This window comes from Heterodontus francisci, unplaced genomic scaffold (assembly GCF_036365525.1).
Source record: "Heterodontus francisci isolate sHetFra1 unplaced genomic scaffold, sHetFra1.hap1 HAP1_SCAFFOLD_1387, whole genome shotgun sequence".
NCBI lineage: Eukaryota > Metazoa > Chordata > Chondrichthyes > Heterodontiformes > Heterodontidae > Heterodontus > Heterodontus francisci.
Window position 1 is genome coordinate 51,940 of NW_027140535.1, and position 25,561 is coordinate 77,500.

Here is a 25,561-nt window from a genome sequence, read left to right on the forward strand (position 1 = left end):
TCCCCACCGCGCTCTCTGCCTCCCCACCGCGCTCTCTGCCTCCCCACCGCGCTCTCTGCCTCCCCACCGCGCTCTCTGCCTCCCCACCGCGCTCTCTGCCTCCCCACCGCGCTCTCTGCCTCCCCACCGCGCTCTCTGCCTCCCCACCGCGCTCTCTGCCTCCCCACCGCGCTCTCTGCCTCCCCACCGCGCTCTCTGCCTCCCCACCGCGCTCTCTGCCTCCCCACCGCGCTCTCTGCCTCCCCACCGCGCTCTCTGCCTCCCCACCGCGCTCTCTGCCTCCCCACCGCGCTCTCTGCCTCCCCACCGCGCTCTCTGCCTCCCCACCGCGCTCTCTGCCTCCCCACCGCGCTCTCTGCCTCCCCACCGCGCTCTCTGCCTCCCCACCGCGCTCTCTGCCTCCCCACCGCGCTCTCTGCCTCCCCACCGCGCTCTCTGCCTCCCCACCGCGCTCTCTGCCTCCCCACCGCGCTCTCTGCCTCCCCACCGCGCTCTCTGCCTCCCCACCGCGCTCTCTGCCTCCCCACCGCGCTCTCTGCCTCCCCACCGCGCTCTCTGCCTCCCCACCGCGCTCTCTGCCTCCCCACCGCGCTCTCTGCCTCCCCACCGCGCTCTCTGCCTCCCCACCGCGCTCTCTGCCTCCCCACCGCGCTCTCTGCCTCCCCACCGCGCTCTCTGCCTCCCCACCGCGCTCTCTGCCTCCCCACCGCGCTCTCTGCCTCCCCACCGCGCTCTCTGCCTCCCCACCGCGCTCTCTGCCTCCCCACCGCGCTCTCTGCCTCCCCACCGCGCTCTCTGCCTCCCCACCGCGCTCTCTGCCTCCCCACCGCGCTCTCTGCCTCCCCACCGCGCTCTCTGCCTCCCCACCGCGCTCTCTGCCTCCCCACCGCGCTCTCTGCCTCCCCACCGCGCTCTCTGCCTCCCCACCGCGCTCTCTGCCTCCCCACCGCGCTCTCTGCCTCCCCACCGCGCTCTCTGCCTCCCCACCGCGCTCTCTGCCTCCCCACCGCGCTCTCTGCCTCCCCACCGCGCTCTCTGCCTCCCCACCGCGCTCTCTGCCTCCCCACCGCGCTCTCTGCCTCCCCACCGCGCTCTCTGCCTCCCCACCGCGCTCTCTGCCTCCCCACCGCGCTCTCTGCCTCCCCACCGCGCTCTCTGCCTCCCCACCGCGCTCTCTGCCTCCCCACCGCGCTCTCTGCCTCCCCACCGCGCTCTCTGCCTCCCCACCGCGCTCTCTGCCTCCCCACCGCGCTCTCTGCCTCCCCACCGCGCTCTCTGCCTCCCCACCGCGCTCTCTGCCTCCCCACCGCGCTCTCTGCCTCCCCACCGCGCTCTCTGCCTCCCCACCGCGCTCTCTGCCTCCCCACCGCGCTCTCTGCCTCCCCACCGCGCTCTCTGCCTCCCCACCGCGCTCTCTGCCTCCCCACCGCGCTCTCTGCCTCCCCACCGCGCTCTCTGCCTCCCCACCGCGCTCTCTGCCTCCCCACCGCGCTCTCTGCCTCCCCACCGCGCTCTCTGCCTCCCCACCGCGCTCTCTGCCTCCCCACCGCGCTCTCTGCCTCCCCACCGCGCTCTCTGCCTCCCCACCGCGCTCTCTGCCTCCCCACCGCGCTCTCTGCCTCCCCACCGCGCTCTCTGCCTCCCCACCGCGCTCTCTGCCTCCCCACCGCGCTCTCTGCCTCCCCACCGCGCTCTCTGCCTCCCCACCGCGCTCTCTGCCTCCCCACCGCGCTCTCTGCCTCCCCACCGCGCTCTCTGCCTCCCCACCGCGCTCTCTGCCTCCCCACCGCGCTCTCTGCCTCCCCACCGCGCTCTCTGCCTCCCCACCGCGCTCTCTGCCTCCCCACCGCGCTCTCTGCCTCCCCACCGCGCTCTCTGCCTCCCCACCGCGCTCTCTGCCTCCCCACCGCGCTCTCTGCCTCCCCACCGCGCTCTCTGCCTCCCCACCGCGCTCTCTGCCTCCCCACCGCGCTCTCTGCCTCCCCACCGCGCTCTCTGCCTCCCCACCGCGCTCTCTGCCTCCCCACCGCGCTCTCTGCCTCCCCACCGCGCTCTCTGCCTCCCCACCGCGCTCTCTGCCTCCCCACCGCGCTCTCTGCCTCCCCACCGCGCTCTCTGCCTCCCCACCGCGCTCTCTGCCTCCCCACCGCGCTCTCTGCCTCCCCACCGCGCTCTCTGCCTCCCCACCGCGCTCTCTGCCTCCCCACCGCGCTCTCTGCCTCCCCACCGCGCTCTCTGCCTCCCCACCGCGCTCTCTGCCTCCCCACCGCGCTCTCTGCCTCCCCACCGCGCTCTCTGCCTCCCCACCGCGCTCTCTGCCTCCCCACCGCGCTCTCTGCCTCCCCACCGCGCTCTCTGCCTCCCCACCGCGCTCTCTGCCTCCCCACCGCGCTCTCTGCCTCCCCACCGCGCTCTCTGCCTCCCCACCGCGCTCTCTGCCTCCCCACCGCGCTCTCTGCCTCCCCACCGCGCTCTCTGCCTCCCCACCGCGCTCTCTGCCTCCCCACCGCGCTCTCTGCCTCCCCACCGCGCTCTCTGCCTCCCCACCGCGCTCTCTGCCTCCCCACCGCGCTCTCTGCCTCCCCACCGCGCTCTCTGCCTCCCCACCGCGCTCTCTGCCTCCCCACCGCGCCCTCTGCCTCCCCACCGCGCCCTCTGCCTCCCCACCGCGCCCTCTGCCTCCCCACCGCGCCCTCTGCCTCCCCACCGCGCCCTCTGCCTCCCCACCGCGCCCTCTGCCTCCCCACCGCGCCCTCTGCCTCCCCACCGCGCCCTCTGCCTCCCCACCGCGCCCTCTGCCTCCCCACCGCGCCCTCTGCCTCCCCACCGCGCCCTCTGCCTCCCCACCGCGCCCTCTGCCTCCCCACCGCGCCCTCTGCCTCCCCACCGCGCCCTCTGCCTCCCCACCGCGCCCTCTGCCTCCCCACCGCGCCCTCTGCCTCCCCACCGCGCCCTCTGCCTCCCCACCGCGCCCTCTGCCTCCCCACCGCGCCCTCTGCCTCCCCACCGCGCCCTCTGCCTCCCCACCGCGCCCTCTGCCTCCCCACCGCGCCCTCTGCCTCCCCACCGCGCCCTCTGCCTCCCCACCGCGCCCTCTGCCTCCCCACCGCGCCCTCTGCCTCCCCACCGCGCCCTCTGCCTCCCCACCGCGCCCTCTGCCTCCCCACCGCGCCCTCTGCCTCCCCACCGCGCCCTCTGCCTCCCCACCGCGCCCTCTGCCTCCCCACCGCGCCCTCTGCCTCCCCACCGCGCCCTCTGCCTCCCCACCGCGCCCTCTTCCCCTCCCCAACATCTGCACTGCTCATGGTGTCTACGTATATCGCTCTCTCTCTCTTTTTCCCCATCGCCCCCACCCTCAGATATCTGTACTGTCTTGTTGTCTCTGCCTCCCTCTCCCGTTCTGTCTCTTCCTCTCTCTCCTGCCCCCTTCAAAGATAGCTGTATTAACACAAGAAATAGGAGCAGGAGTAGACCATATGGCCCATCGAGCCTGCTGCACCATTCAGTGTGATCATTGCTGATCTTAGGCTTCAAATCCACTTGCCTGCCCACTCGCCATATCCCTTGATTCCCTGAATGACCAAAAATCTGTCTATCCCAGCCTTAAATGTATTCAACCATTGAGCATCCAAGCCCTCTGGAGTAGAGAATTTCCAAAATTCACAACACTTTGAGTAATTTCTCCTCATTTCAGTCCCAAATGATCGGCCCCTTATCATGAGACTGCACCCCAATGTTTTAGATTCTCTGACCAGCGGAAACAAACTCGCAGCGTCTACCCTATCCAGCCCCTTTAGAATCTTGTATGTTTCAATGAGGTCGCCTCTCATTCTTCTAAACTCCAGAGAATCTCGGCCGAATTTACTCAGCCTTTCTTCATGGGACAACCCCCTCATCCCAAGACCAGTTTAGTGAACCTTTGCTGCACTGTCTCCAATGCAAGTATATCCTTTTTTTAAATGTGGAGAACAAAACTGCACACAGTCCTCCAGATGTGGTCTCACCAAAACCCTCTATAGTTGTAGCAAGGGTTCCTTATTCCTGTCCTCCAATCCCCTTGCAATAAAGATCAACTTGCCATTTGCCTTACTAATTTCTTGCTGCACCTGCATGCTAAATTTCTGCGTTCCTTGTACAAGCACTCTCAAGTCTCTTTGAACAGCAACACTTACAAGTTTCACACCTTTTTAAAAAAAAATTCTGCTTTTCTATTCTTACAACCGAAGTGAATAACTTCACACTTCCCTACATTATACTGCATCTGCCATCTTGTTGCCCACTCACTTAACCTGTCTATATCTCTTTGCAGCCTCACTGTGTCCTCCCCACAGCTTACCTTTCCACCTACTTTTCTATCATCAGCAAACTTAGACACATTACTCTCTGTCTCTTCATCTAAGTCATTGATATAGATTGTAAATAGCTGCAGCCCAAGGACTGATCCTTGCGGCACTCCACTATTCACTGCCTGTAACTTGAAAATCCCCCATTTATATCCACTAGTTGCTTCCTGTCTGTTAACCAATCATCTATCCATGCTAATATATTACCTCCAATTCCATGAGTCCTTTTCTTGCCTGGTAACCTCTTGTGTGGCACCTTATCGAATGCCTTTTGAAAATCAAGGTATACTTCATCTACTGGTTCCCCATTATCTACCCTACTACTTACATCCTCAAGAAAACTTGAACAAATTTAGCAAACAGGATTTCCCTTTAGTAAAATCATGTTGACTTGTTCTAATCATACTGTGCTTTTCTAAGTGCATTGTTAAACCTTCCTTCATAGATTCCGGCATTTTCCCAATGACTGACGTTCGGCTAACTGGCCTGTAGTGCACTGTTTTCTCCCTCCCTCCTTTCTTGAAAAGCGGTGTAACATTTGCCAATTTCCAATCTGATGGAACCGTTCCCGAATCTAAGGAATTTTGGGAAATCGTTGTTCCTGGTGGCATTGTATCTTTCTCTATTTTTCTCTTTTTCTCACCCCCTCACATATCTGTACTGTCCGTCTCTCTCTCGCTCTCTCTCACACACACACCCTCTCATAAGAACAAAAGAAATAGGAGTCGGAGAAGGGCAAATGGTCCTTTGAGCCTGCTCCGCCGTTCAATAAGATCATAGCTGATCTTCAACTTCAACTCCACTTTATCGTCTGATCCCCTTATCCCTTGAGTTCTTTAGAGTCTGAAAATCTGTTGATCTCAGCCTTAAAATCTGAGCATCTGCAACCCCCGACAGAGAATTCCAAAGATTCGCAACCCTTTGAGTGAAGAAATTTCTCCTCATCTCAGTCTTAAATAGTCAACCCCTCATCCTGAAACTGTGCTCCCTAGTTCTTAACTCTTCAGCCAGAGGAAACATCCTCTCAGCATATACCCTGTAAAGCCCTCTCAGTATCTTCAATGATATCACCCCTCATTCTTTTAAACTCGAGATTATTAGTCCATTCGACTCAATCTCTGCACTACCCTCTCATCCCAGGAATCAATCTTGTGAAACTTTGTTGCACCACCCCGCCAGCCGCCCCCCCCCCCCCCCCCCACACACACACTTTATGGCAAGTATATCCTTCTGTAGTTTCTGAGATCAAAACTGTACACAGTACTCCAGGTCTGTTGTCACCAAAGCCCTTTACAATTGCAGCAAGACTTCCTTACTCTTGTATTCCAATCCCCTTGCAATAAAGGCCAACGTACCATTTGCCTTCTTAATTGTTTACTGTACCTGCCTGTTAACTTTCTGTTTCATGTACAAGGATAACCAAATCTCTCCAACATCAGAATTTAATGGTTTTTCATCATTTAAAAAATATTATTTTTCTGTTATTCCTACAGAGTGAATAAATTCTCATTTCCCCACATATACTCCATCTACCATCTTCTTGCCCACTTGCTTAACCCATCCATATCCCTTGGCAGACCTTTTGTGTCCTTATCATAGCTTGCTTTCCCACCTGACTTTGTATCATCATTAGATACATTGCTCTTGGTCTCTTTGACTAAGTCACTAATGTAGATTGCAAATAGCTGAGATCCCAGCACTGATTCTTGCGGCACCCATTGGTAACAGCCTACCAATCAGAAAATGACCTATTTATTCCTACTCTTTGTTCTGTCCATTAACCACAACAACAGCAACTTATACTTGTTTAGTGCCTTTAACACAAGAGAACATCCCAAGGTGGTTCACAGGCATGTTATAAAGCAATATTAGACACCAAAGCCCATAAGGAGATATTGAGGCAGATGGTCAACAAGGTAAGTTTTAAGGAGCATCTTAACGGAAGAGAGAGAAGTGGAGAGGTTTAGGGAGGGAATTCAAAATCTTAGGGCCTACGCTGCTGAAGGTAGGTCACCAGTGTTAGAGCAATTAAAATCAGGGAACCTCAAGAGGTCAGAATTAGATGACCACAAATATCTTGGAAGGTTATAGTCCTGAAGGAGATTACAGAGATAGGGAGGGGTGAGGCCATGGAGGGATTTGAAAACAAGAATGATAATTTTAAAATTGAGACGTTGCTTGACCAGATGCCAATGTAGGAAAGTGCGCATAGGTGATCAGGGAACGGGTCTTGGTGCAAGTAAGAACATGGGCTGCAGAGTTTTGGATGACTACGTTTATGGAGAGTAGAATGTGGGAGACCGGTCAGGAATTGGTTGAAGTAGTTCAAGTCTCAAGGTAAAAAAGGCATGGATAAGGGTTCCAGCAGCAGGTGAACTGAGTCGGGGACGAAGACAGCTGATGTTACGGAGCTGGAAATAGGCACTCTTAGTGATGGCACAGATATGTGGTTGGAAGCTCATCTTGGGGTCAGATGTGACATCAACTTTGTGAACAGTCTGGTTTAGTATCAGACAGTTGCCAGGGAGAGGGTTGGAGTCAGTGACGAGGGAACAGAGTTTGAAACAGGGACCAAAGACGATGGTTTCAGTCTTCCTAATATGTAATTAGAGGATATTTCTGCTCATCCAATACTGGATGTCGGATAAGCAGTCTGATGATTTAGCAACAATGGAAGAAGTTGAGAGGTGGTGGTGAGGTAGAGCTGGGTGTCAGCATACATGTGAAAACTAACTCTGTGTTTTCGAATGATGTAGACGAGTGTGTAGGAGGGGGCCAAGGATATATTCATGGGGGATACCAGAGGTAATGATGTGGGAGCGGGAGGCGAAGTCATTGCAAGTGATATTCTATCCATGCTAATATATTGCTGTCAACTCAATGAGCCCTTGTGTAACAATCTTGGCACCTTATTGAAAGTCCAAACATACTACATCCACTGGTTTCCTTTTATCTACCCTGCTAGTTAGATCCTCACAACTCTTAATAGGTTTGTCAAACACAATTTCCCTTTCATAAAACCATGTTTACTCTGCCTAATCATATTATGATTTTCTAAGTGCCCTGTTATCATTTCCTTAATAATGGATTCCAGCATTTTCCTGACGACTGATCTTAGGTTAACTGGTCTTTAGTTGCGTTTTCTCTCTGCCTCCTTTCCTGAATAGTGGTGTTGCATTTGCTACCTTCCAATCCTCCAGGACTATTCCATAATCTAGGGAATTTTGAAATATGACAACCAGTACAGCCACCTCTTTTAGCACCCGAGGATCTAGGCTCTCAGGTCCAAGGGATTTTTCAGCTTTTAGTCCCATTAATTTCTCCAGTATTTTTTCTTTATTAATTACGTTAAGTTCTTTGCTCTCAGTAGACCCTTGGTTCCCCACTGCTTCCAGAATGTTTTTTGTGTCTTCTACTATGAAGCAAGACACACAATATTTGCTTTAATGACTTTGCCATTTGCTTATTCCCCATTGTAATGTCTCTGGTCTCAGCCTATAAGGAGACCCATAGTTACTTTTGTTACTCTCTTCCTTCTTACACATGTGTAGAAGCTCTTACAATTGTTTTTGTATTTGTTGCTAGTTTATTCTCGTTCTCTGTTCTCCCTTTTATCAAAGATTTAGTCATCCTTGGCTGGTTCTAAAACTCCAAATCCTTGTCTTGGCAATATTATAAGCCTTTTCCTTTAATCTAATACTATCCTTAATGTCTTCAGTTAACCACAGATGGATCACTTTTCCCATGCAGGTTTTATTTCTCCATGGAATGTATATTCACTGTATCTCCTTCTCCTTCCTTTAGGCATCTGTACTGTTCATGGTATCTCTTTGTCTATCCCTTTTGCAATCTCCTGCTTGAATATTTATTACTATTCATTCACTCTCCCTCTCGCTTTCCCTCTCTCCCTCCCGCCTTCCCTCTCTCCCTCTCGCCTTCCCTCTCTCCCTCTCGCCTTCCCTCTCTCCCTCTCGCCTTCCCTCTCTCCCTCTCGCCTTCCCCCTCTCCCTCTCGCCTTCCCCCTCTCCCTCTCGCCTTCCCCCTCTCCCTCTCGCCTTCCCCCTCTCCCTCTCGCCTTCCCCCTCTCCCTCTCGCCTTCCCCCTCTCCCTCTCGCCTTCCCCCTCTCCCTCTCGCTTTCCCCCTCTCCCTCTCGCCTTCCCCCTCTCCCTCTCGCCTTCCCCCCCTCCCTCTCGCCTTCCCCCTCTCCCTCTCGCCTTCCCCCTCTCCCTCTCGCCTTCCCCCTCTCCCTCTCGCCTTCCCCCTCTCCCTCTCGCCTTCCCCCTCTCCCTCTCGCCTTCCCCCTCTCCCTCTCGCCTTCCCCCTCTCCCTCTCGCCTTCCCCCTCTCCCTCTCGCCTTCCCCCTCTCCCTCTCGCCTTCCCCCTCTCCCTCTCGCCTTCCCCCTCTCCCTCTCGCCTTCCCCCTCTCCCTCTCGCCTTCCCCCTCTCCCTCTCGCCTTCCCCCTCTCCCTCTCGCCTTCCCCCTCTCCCTCTCGCCTTCCCCCTCTCCCTCTCGCCTTCCCCCTCTCCCTCTCGCCTTCCCCCTCTCCCTCTCGCCTTCCCCCTCTCCCTCTCGCCTTCCCCCTCTCCCTCTCGCCTTCCCCCTCTCCCTCTCGCCTTCCCCCTCTCCCTCTCGCCTTCCCCCTCTCCCTCTCGCCTTCCCCCTCTCCCTCTCGCCTTCCCCCTCTCCCTCTCGCCTTCCCCCTCTCCCTCTCGCCTTCCCCCTCTCCCTCTCGCCTTCCCCCTCTCCCTCTCGCCTTCCCCCTCTCCCTCTCGCCTTCCCCCTCTCCCTCTCGCCTTCCCCCTCTCCCTCTCGCCTTCCCCCTCTCCCTCTCGCCTTCCCCCTCTCCCTCTCGCCTTCCCCCTCTCCCTCTCGCCTTCCCCCTCTCCCTCTCGCCTTCCCCCTCTCCCTCTCGCCTTCCCCCTCTCCCTCTCGCCTTCCCCCTCTCCCTCTCGCCTTCCCCCTCTCCCTCTCGCCTTCCCCCTCTCCCTCTCGCCTTCCCCCTCTCCCTCTCGCCTTCCCCCTCTCCCTCTCGCCTTCCCCCTGTCTCTTCTCCCCCCCCCCCCCCGCCCCTCAGATATTTGTACTGATTGTGCAGTCAGTACACCTCTCTCATTCCGCCCCACCCATCCCGGCTTCTCGCTGCCCCCCCATTCCGGCTTTTCCTCCGCCACCCCCCCGCCCGGCTTTCCCTCCGCCACCCCCCCGCCTGGCTTTCCCTCCGCCACCCCCCCCGCCCGGCTTTCCCTCCGCCACCCCCCCCGCCCGGCTTTCCCTCCGCCACCCCCCCGCCCGGCTTTCCCTCCGCCACCCCCCCCGCCCGGCTTTCCCTCCGCCACCCCCCCGCCCGGCTTTCCCTCCGCCACCCCCCCGCCCGGCTTTCCCTCCGCCACCCCCCCGTCCCGCTTTCCCTCCGCCACCCCCGTCCCGCTTTCCCTCCGCCACCCCCGTCCCGCTTTCCCTCCGCCACCCCCGTCCGGCTTTCCTTCCGCCACCGCCGGTCCGGCTTTCCCTCTGGCACCCCCCCGTCCGGCTTTCCCTCTGCCACCCCCCACCCGCCCGTCTGGCTTTCCCTCTGCCACCCCTTCCCCCGGTCCGGCTTTCCCTCTGCCACCCCCCATCCGGCTTTCCCTCTGCCACCCCCCCCCCCCCAACCCCCCCGGTCCGGCTTTCCCTCTGCCACCCCCCCCCCCCCCGTCCGGCTTTCCCTCTGCCACCCCCCCCCCCCCCCTTCCCCCGGTCCGGCTTTCCCTCTGCCACCCCCCCCCCCCCCCCCGTCCGGCTTTCCCTCTGCCACACCCCCCCCCCCCCAACCGTCCGGCTTTCCCTCTGCCACCCCCCACCCATCAGGCTTTCCCTCTGCCACCACCCCCCCCCCCCCCCCTCCCCTGGTCCGGCTTTCCCTCTGCCACCCCCCATCTGGCTTTCCCTCTGCCACCCCCCCTCTCCCCCCGGTCCGGCTTTCCCTCTGCCACCCCCCCCGTCCGGCTTTCCCTCTGCCACCCCCCGTCCGGCTTTCCCTCTGCCACCCCCCGTCCGGCTTTCCCTCTGCCTCCCCCCGTCCGGCTTTCCCTCCGCCACCCCCCATCCGGCTTTCCCTCCGCCACCCCCCATCCGGCTTTCCCTCCGCCACCCCCCGTCCGGCTTTCCCTCCGCCACCCCCCGTCCGGCTTTCCCTCCGCCACCCCCGTCCCTCTTTCCCTCCGCCACCCCCGTCCCTCTTTCCCTCCGCCACCCCCGTCCCTCTTTCCCTCCGCCACCCCCGCCCGGCTTTCCTTCCGCCACCCCCGCCCGGCTTTCCTTCCGCCACCCCCGCCCGGCTTTCCTTCCGCCACCCCCGCCCGGCTTTCCTTCCGCCACCCCCGCCCGGCTTTCCTTCCGCCACCCCCGCCCGGCTTTCCTTCCGCCACCCCCGCCCGGCTTTCCTTCCGCCACCCCCGCCCGGCTTTCCTTCCGCCACCCCCGCCCGGCTTTCCTTCCGCCACCCCCGCCCGGCTTTCCTTCCGCCACCCCCGCCCGGCTTTCCTTCCGCCACCCCCGGTCCGGCTTTCCTTCCGCCACCCCCGGTCCGGCTTTCCTTCCGCCACCCCCGGTCCGGCTTTCCTTCCGCCACCCCCGGTCCGGCTTTCCTTCCGCCACCCCCGGTCCGGCTTTCCTTCCGCCACCCCCGGTCCGGCTTTCCTTCCGCCACCCTCCCGGTCCGGCTTTCCCTCAGCCACCCCCCCTGTCCGGCTTTCCCTCAGCCACCCCCCCTGTCCGGCTTTCCCTCAGCCACCCCCCCTGTCCGGCTTTCCCTCAGCCACCCCCCCGTCCGGCTTTCCCTCAGCCACCCCCCCTGTCCGGCTTTCCCTCAGCCACCCCCCCTGTCCGGCTTTCCCTCAGCCACCCCCCCTGTCCGGCTTTCCCTCAGCCACCCCCCCTGTCCGGCTTTCCCTCAGCCACCCCCCCTGTCCGGCTTTCCCTCTGGCCCCTCCCCTCATCCCGCCTCCCCTCTGGCCCACCCTCCCCCGTCCCGCCTTCCCTTTGGCCCCCGTCCCGCCTTCCCTCTGGCCTTCGCCCCCCGTCCCGCTTTCCCTCTTGTCTCACCCTGTTCCACCTTCCCTCTGGCCCCCCGTCCCACCTTCCCTTTGCCCTCTATACCGCTCTCTCACTGGCCCCCGTCCCTCTTGCTCCACCCTCCCCCTCCCGTCCCCCTCACTCCACCCTCCCCCTCGCGTCCCCCTCGCTCCACTTCCCCTCCCGTTTCCCTCGCTCCACCGCCCCCCTCCCTCCACCCTCCCCATCGTTCCACCCTCCCCCTTCTCCCCATCTCGCTCCCCCTCACTTAGAGATCCGTACTATTCCTGGTCGTTTTTGGGATAGGACTGCTGGTTAAGCTCCCACCTTGGGGTTTTGTGTAGAACTGCCTCATACAGTGGTGGTGAATGGTGACGTACCATTAGGATTGGTACCTGTGAACCATACCCAGTAAAGGAGTCCACTTCTGGGAAGAGGGAGAATATCAGCCAGAATTGTTTTTAAATCTGATGACTTGAGGCAGGCTGGAATTGGATAACTTGTGAATGGGAGCGGTGTCTGAGGACCAGGATCATGAGATGTTGGTCAGGAAACAGGTGGTGGTGGTGTGGGGTGGATCTGCTTCAGGATTTCTGTAACCAGCAGCTTAACATCAAACACAATAAGGAGAGGATTAGACATGTTTGAGCATTCAGGGCTGGACAATTCTGTAATATTGAAATCCCTTGCAATGTAGGAGGCTATGGTAGGGAGCATGTGTGTAGGATGGAGCTATCTACATGCTGTCATTTCCTGGTTAGTTTTCACGCCGCCTGTGATTTCAGTGCTATCATTTGACTCTCCAGCCTTTGTCTGTTGAATCAGTACATTGCTGTGTTGTATGTGCTTGAAAACACTTTCAGAGAACGTGGTTGTTCTTTAATCGTGGAGTCATTAAAATTGTAAATCAGAGAAACTGGTGTCTGCATCTTGGTTGAGTTTATTGTGCTGGGTTCACATTCCCTACTATTAATTTGCTGATGTTTGTGTCCTGTTATTTGCTTTGTTTGTCTTTTATTCTATTTCCACCCCGCACCCCTGATGTGAGCATCAGTTTTACCCAGAGTTGATTTAACTTGCACCAGATTGCAGCAAACAGAGAAGGATCAGAATACAGCGGAGAAGGGAAATGACAAGTTCAAGCGTGAACTGGGAAACAAGGTGGAGACCCTGCAGAGAGAGATGGAGCAGAAGGAACGGCAGCTGTAAGCACCAGGGGAGAAAGTGGGAGCATTGAACGGAATGGAATGACTTTCACTTGAACTGTAACTGTTGGACTGCTGGCAGCCTCTACTAAACATTGGTTGATATTATTTGTAATTGAGGAATACTGGCATGTATATTAACTCCTAGATGGTGCAATGTTTACGTAAAGTATCAACAGTTGGCTGCAGCCACTCTACAGTTGCTCTCCCTCATTCATTTTCTCTCTCCCACTCCTCTCTTCCACTCACCCTCCCACCCACCCCTCTCTTGCTCCCAGTACATCTCCGCACCACCCCAAGCTCCCCCTCCATCACTGCCTCTCCCCTCTGCCTCCCTTTCTCCCCTCCACTCCCGCTCTCTTTCTGTTCCTTCCTCTCACTCACTCTCTTTCCTCTCCACCTCACCCCTTCCGTCCTTCTCCCCATCCATGTCCCCTCCCCTTTCCCCACCCTCTCTGTCACCCCGTCCACCCAGTCTTCTCCTCTCCCGTCCCCTCCTCCCCCGCTCCCTGTACACCCTCCGCTCTGCACTCCCTCCCCACTCTGATCCCCCAACTCTGGTTTCCCCCCCCCCCATTTCCTCATCCAATAACCCGTCCCACATACCCCCACTGTCCGCTCCCTTCTGCCTCCCCTTCACCACCCCCCCCCGCTCTGTCTCCCCCACCCCAACCTCTCTGTCTCTCCCCCTCCGCTCTGTGTCTCTCCCCTCTCCCCTGCTGTGTCTCTACCCCCCCACCGTTCTTTCTCTCCCCCCCCCCCCAACCGTTCCACCCCCCCCCCCGTTCCACCCCCACCCCCGTCTCCTCCTCCTCCTCCCCGTCTCTTCCTCTTCCCCCCCCCCCCCAACCTCCCGTCTCACCCTTTTCCCCCCACACCTCCCACCGTCTTCCCCCTTCCACCTTGTCACTGCCTCTTGCCCCCCGTCTCCCCCTCTTCACCCCATCCCCCCCCTCTTCCCCACCCCATCTTACCCTCTTCCCCCCCCCCCCAGTCTCCCCCATTCCCCTCCCCGTCTCCCCATCTTCCCCTCCACCCGTCTCCTCCCCTTGTCTCCCCCTCTCCTTGTTGCCTCCTGACTGTCTCCTCTTCCCGCGCGTCGTCTTGTTCCCCCCCCTCCCGTTGTCTCCCCACCCCACCCCCACAGCATCTCCCTTACTCCCTGTCCTTGTCTCCCTCACCCCTTGCTTTTGTCCCCACTGTCTCTTCTACCTCTATATCTCTGTTTCAGTCGGCCGCTCTTTCCGGAAACAGTTCGGGTGGACGGGTGTCAGGGTGTGGTTGGGGTGGGGGGTGGTGTGGTGTGTGGTAGGGGGGCGCGGACAGAATCGGGTCATGTTTGGGGGTTGCAGTGGGAACTGTGTTAATACTGCCTGACTAGGTTAATCTCAAAGTGACCTGTTGCAATAGCTATTGCAAGCTGGTTAGATTCTATGGAACTGCACACCAGCTAGGAGTCAGTGCCTTCAGGTGAAGGGGAGAGAATTGGGAAAGAAATGGGGAGGGCCATCGTGAGTGTGGGCTTGGGTGCTTGTGAGTGAGTGTGGCGTGGACACTTGTGGGCAGGTGTGGGTGGTATTTGTATTTGCCTGCCCAGTGCCTGGGTTAAAGACATCTACTTGCAGCTGGAGAAGAGCTTGAACTAGGAATGGAGTTCAGCTGCTGGGGTTTGAGGAACTTACAGGTAATAGTTTCTAGATTTACTGCCTGAGCCAATTGCCAGGGTCACTCGGCTCCAGACCTCATTACAGCCTTGGTTCAAACATGGACAAAAAAACTGAATTCAAGAGGTAAAGCAAGAGTGACTGCCCTTGCCATCAGGGCAGCACTTGACTGAGTGTGGCATCAAGGAGCCCAGCAAAACTGAAGTCAATGGGAATCGGGGAAAACTCTCATACCTAGCGCAAGGGAAGATGGTTGCAGTTGTCTGAGGCCAGTCATCTCAGTCCCAGGACATCACTGCAGGAGTTCCTCAGGGTAGTGTCCTCGGCCCAACCATCTTCCGCTGCTTCATCAATGACCTTCCCTCCATCATAAGGTCAGAAGTGGGGGTGTTCGCTGATGATTTCACAGTATTCAGAACCATTTGCAACTCCTCAGGTACTGAAGCAGTCAGTATCCACATGCAACAAGGGTTGGACAACATTCGAGCTTTGGCTGATGTGTGGCACATATGTTACTTGTCACTTAAGTGCCAGGCAACGATCATCTCCAAGAAGAGAGAATCTAACCATCTATCCTTGACATTCAACAGCATTACCATTGCTGAATCCCCCACCAGCAACATCCTGGGGGTTACCATTGACTCGAAACTTAACTGGACCAGCTATATAAATACTGTGGCTACAAGAGACTGAGAATTCTGCGGCGAGGAACTCATCTCATGATTTCCCAAAGCTTGTCCATAATCTGCAAGGCACAAGTCAGGAGTGTGATGGAATACTCTCCAGTTGTCTGGATGGGTGCAGCTCCAACAATACTCAAAAAGCTCGACACCATCCAGGACAAAGCAGCCCACTTGATTGGCACCCTATTCACCACCTTCAGCATTCACTCCCTCCACCACCGACGCATTGCCACTGTGGCAGCAGTGTGTACCATCTACAAGATGCACTGCAGCGACTCACCAAGGCTCCTTCGACTGCACCTTTCAAACCCAAGACCTCTACCACCTAGAAGGACAAGGACAGCAGATGCATGGAATCACCACCACCTGCAGGTTCCCCTCCAAGCCACACACCATCCTGACTTGGAACTACAGCGCTGTTCCTTCACTGTCGCTGGGTCAAAATCCTGGAACTCCCTTCCTAACACCACTGTTGATGTACCTACACCAGATGGACAGCAACAGTTCAAGAAGGTGGCTCACCACCACCTTCTCAATGCCAATAAGGGACGGACAACAAATGCTGGCCTTTCCAGTGACGCTCACATCCCATGAAAGAATTTAAAAAACGCGTGTAAATTGGCATTCGGTTAATCTGATCAGGGAGATCAATGTGTGGCTCAAAGAGTGGTGCGGAGATGAATTTCAATTCATGGGACACCGGCACCACTACTGGCGCGAGCAGTTCTGCTGGGATGGGCTCCATTTAAACCAGGCTGGGATCAGTCTCCAGGCAATTCGTATCACAAGGGCTGTAGTTAAGTCTTCAAACTAAAAGAGGGAGAAGGTTTAGAGCAGAGAAAATCTACAGGGAAAAGCCAAGGTCGTAGTGTAGTGATTTGGCTAAAGATAAGCAGAGTGACCAGAAGAGACAGAGAAGTTGGTGCTGATAATGAGTAAGGTTAAATCAGGGGAAGATGGGCAAAAATTAAAGTTATTTTATCTGAATACCCAAAGCATTTGGAAGAAGATGGACGAATTAATGGCACAGATGGAGATAAATGGGTTTGATCTAATCGCCATTACAGAGACATGTTTGTATGTTGATTCAATGAAACTAAATATTCCAAGGTCCTTGATGTTTCAAAAAGCCAATCAAAATGGAAAGGGAGTCCTGATAATAAAGGACGACATAAGGACTGCAGTGAGGAAGGATCTTGGCTCAGAAGGGCAGGATGTAGAATTAGTATAGGTGGAGATGATAAATAACAAAAGACAGAAAACACGGGTAGTACTTTATAAGCCTCTTAACAGTAGCGATATCGTTGGGTGGAGTATTAACCAAGAAATTAGAGCAGCTTGTAGCAAGGGTAATGCAAGAATCATTGAGGAACTTCATTCTTTATATAGACAGAACAAATCAAATTGGTAAAAGTAGTTTGAGGGATGAGTTCATGCAATACATTTGAAACATTTTTCTGGGACGATACATCGTGGAACCAACCAGAGAAGAGGCTATTTTAGATCTTGTCTTGTGTAATGAAACAGGGTTAATTAGTAATCTCATAGTAAAGGATGCTCTGGGGAAGACTGATCATTTGATTGAATTTCAAATTGAGCTTCAGAGTGATGTATTTGAGTCCGAACATTGAATCTTAAATAAAGCCAGTTACATAAGTATGAGATGACGGGTTGGCTGAAGTAGATTAGGAAATTAGAATAGAAAATATAACGGTAGATAAGCAATGGTGAACATTTCAAAAAATATTTCATTAATTGTCAAGCAATGTGCATTCCATTGAGAAATAAAAAGTCCATTGGATAAGTGATCTACTCTGGCTAACTAAAGAGGTTAAGGGTAGTATTAGGTTATATTGAGACTTCAATTTTGCCAAGAATCCTGAGAATTAGAGGAGTTTTAGAAAGTAGCAAAGGATGACTAAAAATTGATAAACAGGGAGAAAATAGAATTTGAAAGTAAACTGGCAAAAAATATAAAACCATATTGTAATAACTTCTGTAAGGCTGTAAAAAGGAAGAGAGTAGTGAAAGTAGAGTTATAGAGTTATACAGCACAGAAACAGGCCCTTCGGCCCACCGTGTCTGCGCCAGCCATCAAGCACCTAACTATTCTAATTCCATTTTCGAGCACTTGGCCCGTAGCCCTGTATGCTATGGCGTTTCAAGTGCTCATCTAAATACTTCTTAAATGTTGTGAGGGTTCCTGCCTCTACCACCCCTTCTGGCCGCGTGTTCCAGATTCCAACCATCCTCTGGGTGAAAAGATTTTCCCTCAAATCCCCTCTAAACCTTCTGCCCCTTACCATTAATCTATGCCCCCTGGTTATTGACACCTCTGCTAAGGGAAAAAGTTTCTTCCTAACTATACCCCTCATATTTTTGTATACCTCAATCAGGCCCCCCCTCAGCCTTCTCTGCTCTACGGAAAACAACCCTAGCCTTTTCAGTCTGTTCATACCTGAAATGCTCCAGAGCAGACAACATCCTGGTGAATCTCCTCTGCACCTTCTCCAGTGCAATCACATCCTTCCTGTAGTATGGCGACCAGAACTATACACAGTACTCTAGCTGTGGCCTAACTAGTGTTTTATACAGCTCCATCATAACCTCCCTGCTCTTATATTCTATGCCTTGGCTAATAAAGGCAAGTATCCCATATGCCTTCCTAACCACCTTATCTACCTGTGCTGCTGCCTTCAGTGAACTATAGACAAATACACCAAGGTCCCTCTGACCCTCTAATTCCTGGGGTCCTACCACCCATTGTATGTTCCCTTGCCTTGTTAGTCCTCCCAAAATGCATCACCTCACACTTCTTAGGATTCAATTCCATTTGCCACTGCTCTGTCCATCTTACCAGCCCATCTATATCATCCTGTAATCTAAGGCTTTCCTCCTCACTATTTACGACACCACCAATTTTCGTGTCATCTGCGAACTTATTGATCAGACCTTCTATATTCACGTCCAAATCATTAATGTACACTACAAATAGCAAGGGTCCCAGCACCGATCCCTGCGGTACACCACTGGTCACAGGCTTCCAGTCACAAAACAGCCCTCGACCATCACCATCTGCCTCCTACCACTAAGCCAATTTTGGATCCAATTTGCCAAATTACCCTGGATCCCATGGGCTCTTACTTTCTTAACCAATCTTCCATGTGGGACCTTATCAAAAGCCTTACTGAAGTCCATGTCGACAGCATCAACTGCTTTACCCTCATCTACACACCTAGTCACCTCGAAAAATTCAATCAGATTTGTTAGACATGATTTGCCCCTGACAAAGCCTTGCTGACTATCCATGATTAATCCCTGCCTCAGAATTGTTTTCAATAGTTTCCCTACCACTGATGTTGAACTCAGTGGCCTGTAATTACCTGGTTTATCCCTGCTACCCTTCTTGAATAATGGTACCATATTCACTGTCCTCCAGACCCCTGGCACTTCTCCTGTGGGCAGAGAGGATTTGAAAATTTGTGAGCACCTGCAATCTCCTCCCTTGCCTCACATAACAGCCTGGGATACATCTCATCTGAGCCCGGGGATTTATCCACTTTTAAGCCCATTAAAACCGCTAATACCCCCTCCCTTTCAATGCTACTTTTTTCAAGTATATCACAGTCCCTCCTCCCTGATCTCTACACCTACATCAGCTTTCTCAATAGTGAACACAGATGAAAAGTAATTATTTAAAACCCCACTTACATCCTCCGGCTCCAAACACAGATTGCCACTTTGATCTTTAATGGGCCCAACTCTTTCCCTGGTTATCCTTTTGCCCTTAATATATTTATAAAACGCATTGGGATTTTCCTTTATCTTGCCCGCCAGTGTTTTTTCATGCCCCCTCTTCGCTCTCCTAATTACTTTTTTAATACCCCCCTACACGTTCTGTACACCTCTAGTGCCTCCGCTGTTTTCAACCCTCTGAATCTGCCATAAGCCTACTTTTTTTTTCCTTATCCAATCCTCTATTTCCCTTGACATCCAGGGTTCCCTGGACTTATTGGTCCTACCCTTCACCTTTACAGGAACTTGTTGGCCCTGAACTCTCTCTCTTTTATTTTTGAATGACTCCCACTGGTCTGATGTAGGCTTTCCTACAAGTAGCTGCTCCCAGTCCACTTTGGCCAGATCCTGTTTTATCATATTAAAATCGGCCTTCCCCCAGTTCAGTACCTTTATTTCCAGTCCACCTTTGTCCTTTTCCATAACTACCTTAAACCTTACAGAGTTATGGTCACTATCCCCAAAATGTTCCCCCACTGACACTTCTACCACTTGTCCGGCTTCATTCCCTAAGATTAGGTCCAGTACCGCTCCTTCTCTTGTAGGACTTTCTACGTGCTGGCTCAGAAAGCTCTCCTGTATGCACTTTAAGAATTCCGCCCCCTTTAAGCCTTTGGCACTAAGACTATCCCAGTCAGTATTGGGGAAGTTGAAATCCCCTACTATTATTATCCGATATTTTTACACCTCTCTGAGATTTGCCTACATATCTGCTCCTCTGTTTCTCCCTGACTATTTGGAGACCTGTAGTACACTCCCAGCCAAGTGATTGCCCCCTTTTTGTTTTTAAGTTCCTCATTTGAGGAACCTTCTAAGATATCATCCCTCCTTACTGCAGTAATTGACTCCTTGATCAATAGTGCAATGCCACCTCATCTTTTCACCTGCCCCCCCCCCCCCGTCACACCTGTAGGTTCTATACCCTAGAATATTAAGCTGCCAGTCCTGCCCTTCCCTCAACCATGTCTCTGTGACTCTGTGATAGCAATAATATCATATCCCCATGTGTTAAATGTGGGTCCCTTGAAGGCTAAGTCGGAGAAATTATAATGGGAGATAAGGAAATGGCACAGACGTTAAACAAATTGTTTGTATCCCTCTTCACAGTAGAAGGCACAAAGAACATTCCAAAAATAGTGGAAAATCAAAGGTCTAATGAGGACACAGCTACAGGACGCCATTTACCCCCTCGAGCCTTTTCCATCATTCAGTGTGATCATGGCTGATCCACGGCCTAACTTTATGTGCCCTTCTTTGCCCCATGTCCCTTAAGCCAACAAAAATTGTTCAATCTCAGTCTTAAAATAGACAATTGATCTAACATAAATTGTTGTTTGTGGTAGAGTTTCCTAATTTCACTCCTGAAAGGCCTCGCTCTAATTTTTAGACTGTGCCCCCTCGTCCTAGACTCTGCAACTAGTGGAAATAGTTTCTCTCTATCTACTTAATTAATATCAGTTTAAAAAAAAAAGTACTGGAGAAAATAATGCGACTAAAAGCCGACAAATCCCCTGGACCTGATATCCTACATCCTAGGGTTCCAGGTGGCTGTAGACAGTGTTTCTTCTAAGCTACACAAGTGTGCAACCCCATGCAGCAATCAGGAATGTGCCATGCAGGGAACATACAGGTGATGTAGCTGCTGGCAGGTCACAGTATCTGTTGTGCCATTCTAGCCACAAATGACCATCAAAAGGGAGGACAGTGGGGTAATTGCCTTTGTGTGTGAAAAGTGTATTAATTTCATATCTGCAACAGATTTTCTTTTAGGCTTGGTGCTCATTAGTCACTCCCATAAGTGGACAGACATTCTGTCCCTTATGATCTGGAGTGTGTGTTTACAGCCCACTATCTCGCCATTCAATAATGGGATCTGAGGATCATAGCAGTTAGGCCCTCGCTGTATATGCTGGGTCTGACTCGCTCTCACATGTTATCACATGCCTTTTATATATTGATAAGACAGAATGAAAAGCAGTCTGAAGCCACCTGTAAGATGACAATCCATTGATCTGACATGTAATATATGAATGAGCAGAACACTGAGGAACACATGAACTTAATTGAAGTATAAAGACAGACAGTAAGAGTTACTATAGATATTTAAAAAAGAAAAGTTAACAAAGTGAGCGTTGGTCCTATAGAAAGTCAATCTGGGGAATTAATAAGCGAAAATAAGAAGATGGCAGATGAATTGAACAGGTATTTTGCAATGGTCTTAACCATAGAGGATACAAGTAACATCCCAGAAGCAGCTGTAAATCAGGAAATGGAAGGGAGGGAGGAACTCAAGAAAATTACAATCACCAGGGAAGTGGTACTGAGCAAATTGTTGGAGCTGCAGACTGACAAGTCCCCCGAGTCCTGATGGACTTCATTCTAGAGTCTTAAAAGAAGTGGCTAGTGAGATAGTTGATGCGTTGGTTTTGACTTTCCGAAATCCCTAGATTCAGGGAAGATTCCATTAGATTGGAAAATAACCAATCTAACTCCTTTATTCAAAAAGGGAGGGAAACTGAATGCAGGAAACTACAGGCCAGTTAGCTTAACATCTATCCCGGGGAAAATGTTAGAAGCTATGATTAAAAACGTTGTAGCAGGACACTTAGAAAAATTCAAGGTAATCAGGCAAAGTCAATATGGTTTTGTGAAAGGGAAATCATGTTTAACCCAATTTATTGGAGTCCTTTGAAGTAACATGTGCAATGGATGTACTGTACTTAGATTTCCAGAAGGCATTTAATAAGGTGCCACATCAAAGGTTATTGTGGAAAATAAAAGCTCATGGTGTAGAGAATAATATTTTGACATGGATAGATGATTGGCTAGCTAACAGGAAACAGAGAGTAGGCATAAATGGGTATTTTCTGGTTGGCAAGATGTAACAAATGGTGTGCCACAGGGATCTGTGCTGGGGCCTCAACTTGTTACAATTTATATAAATGACTTGGATGAAGGGACCGAAGGTATGGTTGCTAAATTTGCTGATGACACAAAGATAGATAGGAAAGTAGGTTGTGAAGAGAACATAAAGAGGCTACAAAGGGATATAGATAGGTTAAGTGAGTGAGCAAAGATCTGGCAAATGGAATATAATGTGGGAAAATGTGAAATTGTCCATTTTGGCAGGAAAAATAAAAAAGAAGCATGTTATCTAAATGGTGAGAGATTGCAGAGCTCTGAGATGCAGAGGGATCTGGGTGTCCTAGTGCATGAATCACAAAAGGTTAGCATGCAGGTACAGCAAGTAATTAGGAAAGTTAATAGAATGTTATCATTTATTGCGAGGGAAATTGAATACAAAAGTAGGGAGGTTATGCTTCAGCTATACAGGGCACTGGTGAGACCACATCTGGAGTACTGTGTACATTATTGGTCTCCTTATTTAAGGAAGGATGAAAATGCGTTGGAAGCAGTTCAGAGAAGGTTTACTCGACTAATACCTGGAATGGGTGGGTTTTCTTATGAGGAAAGGTTGGACAGGCTAGACTTGTATCCACTGGAGTTTAGAAGAGTAAGAGGTGACTTGATTGAAACATATAACATTCTGAGGGGTCTTGACAGGGTGGATGTGGAAAGTATGTTTCCTTTTGTAGGAGAATCTAGAACTAGAGGTCACTGTTTAAAAATAAGGGGTCGCCCATTTAAGACCGAGATAAGAATTTTTTTCTCTGAGGGTTGAGAGTCTTTGGAACTCACTTCGTCAAAAGGTAGTGGAAGCAGAGTCTTTGAATATTTTTAAGGCAGAGGTAGATTTTTGATGATCAAGGGGGTGAAAGGTTATTGGCGGTAGGCGGGAATGAGGAGTTGAGGTTTCAATCAGATCAGCCATGATCTTATTGAATGGCGGAGCAGGCTCGAAGGGCTGAGTAGTCTACTCCTCCTATTTTGTATGTTCTGAGACTTGACCTTTTTTGTACATTTAGCTGAACATTTTTCAGCAATATTATCTGAATGGAAATCCTTCTTGGGCTAAATAAGGTTGAGTTTCAAACGTCATCTAACTTCCTTTCCTGGGAGCTTTCCCTTCTGCACTCCTGCCGTGTGTTGCGCGCAGTCCTGCCGTGTGTTGCGCGCAGTCCTGCCGTGTGTTGTGCGCTCCAGCGCCCTGTGTTTGGAGGCTGAGCTGCTTGTGAATTAACAGGGCGCAGCTGGAAACTGATCTGAAGATTGAGAAGGAGTGGAGACGGGCACTACAGAATGACCTTCAGAGGGAGAGGGACACCATCTCAGAACTGAGAGCACAAACACAGCAACTCAGCATCCTGAAGAAGGTACTGGAAACATGAGAATCACTGTCATTTCTGTTCATCAAAAACAGCAAAGTGTTTGACAAGTATTTTGCATCCAGATAGTTCCACTTGTTGCAAGATTGAGAGAAGCTCCTGCTCAGTGAAGGCATTTGTTACAATCCCTTTAGGGAACGTTAACTTTTAACAGGAAAAAATCGAATTCCCAGTTATTACTGAAAGAATTACCCCACAAGATACACGTTTTAAACAAAAAAAATTACTGTACAATAGTTAAATAAAGCAAAACCCAAACTTAACATTACAACTTGGAATCATTTATTCTTTAAACTTAAAATCTTAACAGAACATGAAGATGTAGACTTTCAACTCTGAATCTCAACAGAACGCTCCTGTTTGATTGTTACTTTCACCCCAAGAGTTCCCTTATACATTACAGGATCTTGGTGGTTTGGTCACCTCTCCTTGGACCAATCCAAAATGTACCACAGCTCAATTTCTCAGCTATCTTCTGAGGTGTGATATCTCCCAAATCTGGACATCACAGCTTGAGCACTGGCCTACCTCAAAGCAGAAACACCCCTGGTTCCCGATGGCCTCTTTGCTCCTGAGCCCAACTGCTTTCAAAGCTTTCTCTCTGACCAACAGTCTGTCTGAAGCTTGTCTGTCAGCAAGCAAACAGATCAAAACACCAACAGGCACATCCTGCATCATCTATCTCCATAGCAATGTGGTGCAGGTAGAATGTTCCAGATAGCAATTTAAACTAATTATTTTCAACTCCAAATCTTCTCTTCATTGTGGGAAATCGTATGAATAATTTAAACCCCTGATTGAGGCAGCTGCAGACACACTGTCTCCATCAACAAGTTCAGAGAGGTTCCCATTGTTTAGGGTCTTCACACTTCCCAATATGACCTTACTAAATAAACACAGGCCACCCTTTGATTTGTAACCACCCTAGGTTTGTTTGCCAGCTTCTCAAAACAGGTGTTTTCATTTGTCTTGCATTAAAAAAATACAATTCCCGTATTAAAGTTTACCTCTAAAAAAAATTAATACTAACCATGAACCAGGTGATCGTAATACATTAATATAAAAGCAAAATACTGCAGATGCTGGAAATCTGGAATAAAAACAAGAAATGCTGGAAATACTCAGCAGGTCTGGCAGTATCTGTGGGGAGAAGCAGAGTTAACGTTTCAGGTCAGTCACCCTTCATCAGAACAGTTCTGATGAAGGGTGACTGACCTGAAACGTTAACTCTGCTTCTCTCTCCACAGATGCTGCCAGACCTGATCGTAATACATTACCTGCCTTTGAATGTTGACAGTCGAGGTGATTCTCTCAAAATCTCATCCTTTGCTTGTGTTTCACACATGAATTTGTTTAGTCTGTGTCCGTGTATTGCCTGTGCTCTCCTGTTTTTTTTTGCTGCCTGTCCCATATGGCTCGAGTTCACTCTCACTTTATCTCTCTGTCTCGTTTACTCTTATGCTCTCTTGCGCCCCAGTTCTCATTTTCGCTCATGCACCTGCACTATAAGTTAGCATGTTTCTCTTGTCCCTGTTGTATTCTGTGTCTCATATACATTCTCACTTTATCTCATGCTGACTTACCCTTGTGCTTGTGGCTCTCTCACATAGTCTTGCATGTCCATTTGCAAACTACATGGCTTCCTGTCTTGCATTTACTTTGGGATGCATGTATGAGTAGAAGAGAATGCTCTGAGCCATTCCGTAATGTGGGATTTGAGAGATTTACAGATTATCCACTTTACTGTGTCTGAAATCCCAGATACAGTTACTACTTGTAACACAGTTTCCAATTACTGCAGGAGTAACTGCGGTGGGGATCAGTTAGACAGGGTTGGGGGCTTTAGTTATACTTGTTAGGTGGGGGGGGTGGGGGTAGTGGTAATGGCAATTTCATGGGGACCAGGCCCTACCATCGCGGTGGTTGGGAGTGTCCACAGGGACCAAGCTCCACCATCGAGTAAGGTGAGGGGGTTCCACAGGATCGGGCTCTGTGCTGGCTTCCTATAGCCAGTGGGGAAGGCCTGTATGAAGATGGGTAAATAAACTGAGGGTCATGCCCACTTGATATATCTGAGCTCCGTTATGTTTCACAGGAATTTCTTCGATTACAAGAAGAGAACGGACAACTTCAGACAATCTGTGATGAGCAGGAGCAGGCACTGCAGGAGCTGGGCTATAAACTTAGCGAGTAAACCATCTCATTTATCTTGTTGATCACACTGTTGGGTTAATTGCATATTTTTCATCCCTGCCCCTGTGAAGGTGTTGTCTGTCTCTGGGATTTGGTTCCAAAGGCTCTGGCCTCACTCCAGTATCTCACCCCCTCTTCACGCCTGAGTGTAGGTAACTGGTGTTCAGTGCGGGTGGCATTGCACTCCAGTCTGATCCCATCTCCCCTAGTGTTCACACTGGAGTTACTGGGTAAAGGGATTGCTTGACCTGGCCAGTCAGTCCCTTCCCCCACCCCACCACGCTGGGATTACCAGCTCTGGTTGGCCGTATTCCTGGAGGAGTCATTGCATGATCTC

At 52.2% G+C, this 25,561-nt stretch overlaps 1 protein-coding gene across 1 annotated transcript in view; it reads left to right on the forward strand.

The window, feature by feature from the left end:
- The window catches only part of LOC137360105 (RUN and FYVE domain-containing protein 2-like), a gene marked incomplete at its 5' end in the record, with an annotated part of 57,736 nt that overhangs the window by 31,113 nt on the left and 1,062 nt on the right, over positions 1-25,561 (forward strand). The window contains 3 exons of the mRNA XM_068025679.1: positions 12,484-12,603; positions 22,890-23,019; positions 25,127-25,221. Coding sequence (XP_067881780.1) covers positions 12,484-12,603; positions 22,890-23,019; positions 25,127-25,221 — 345 coding nt within the window. The remainder of the gene's footprint in view (positions 1-12,483; positions 12,604-22,889; positions 23,020-25,126; positions 25,222-25,561) is intronic.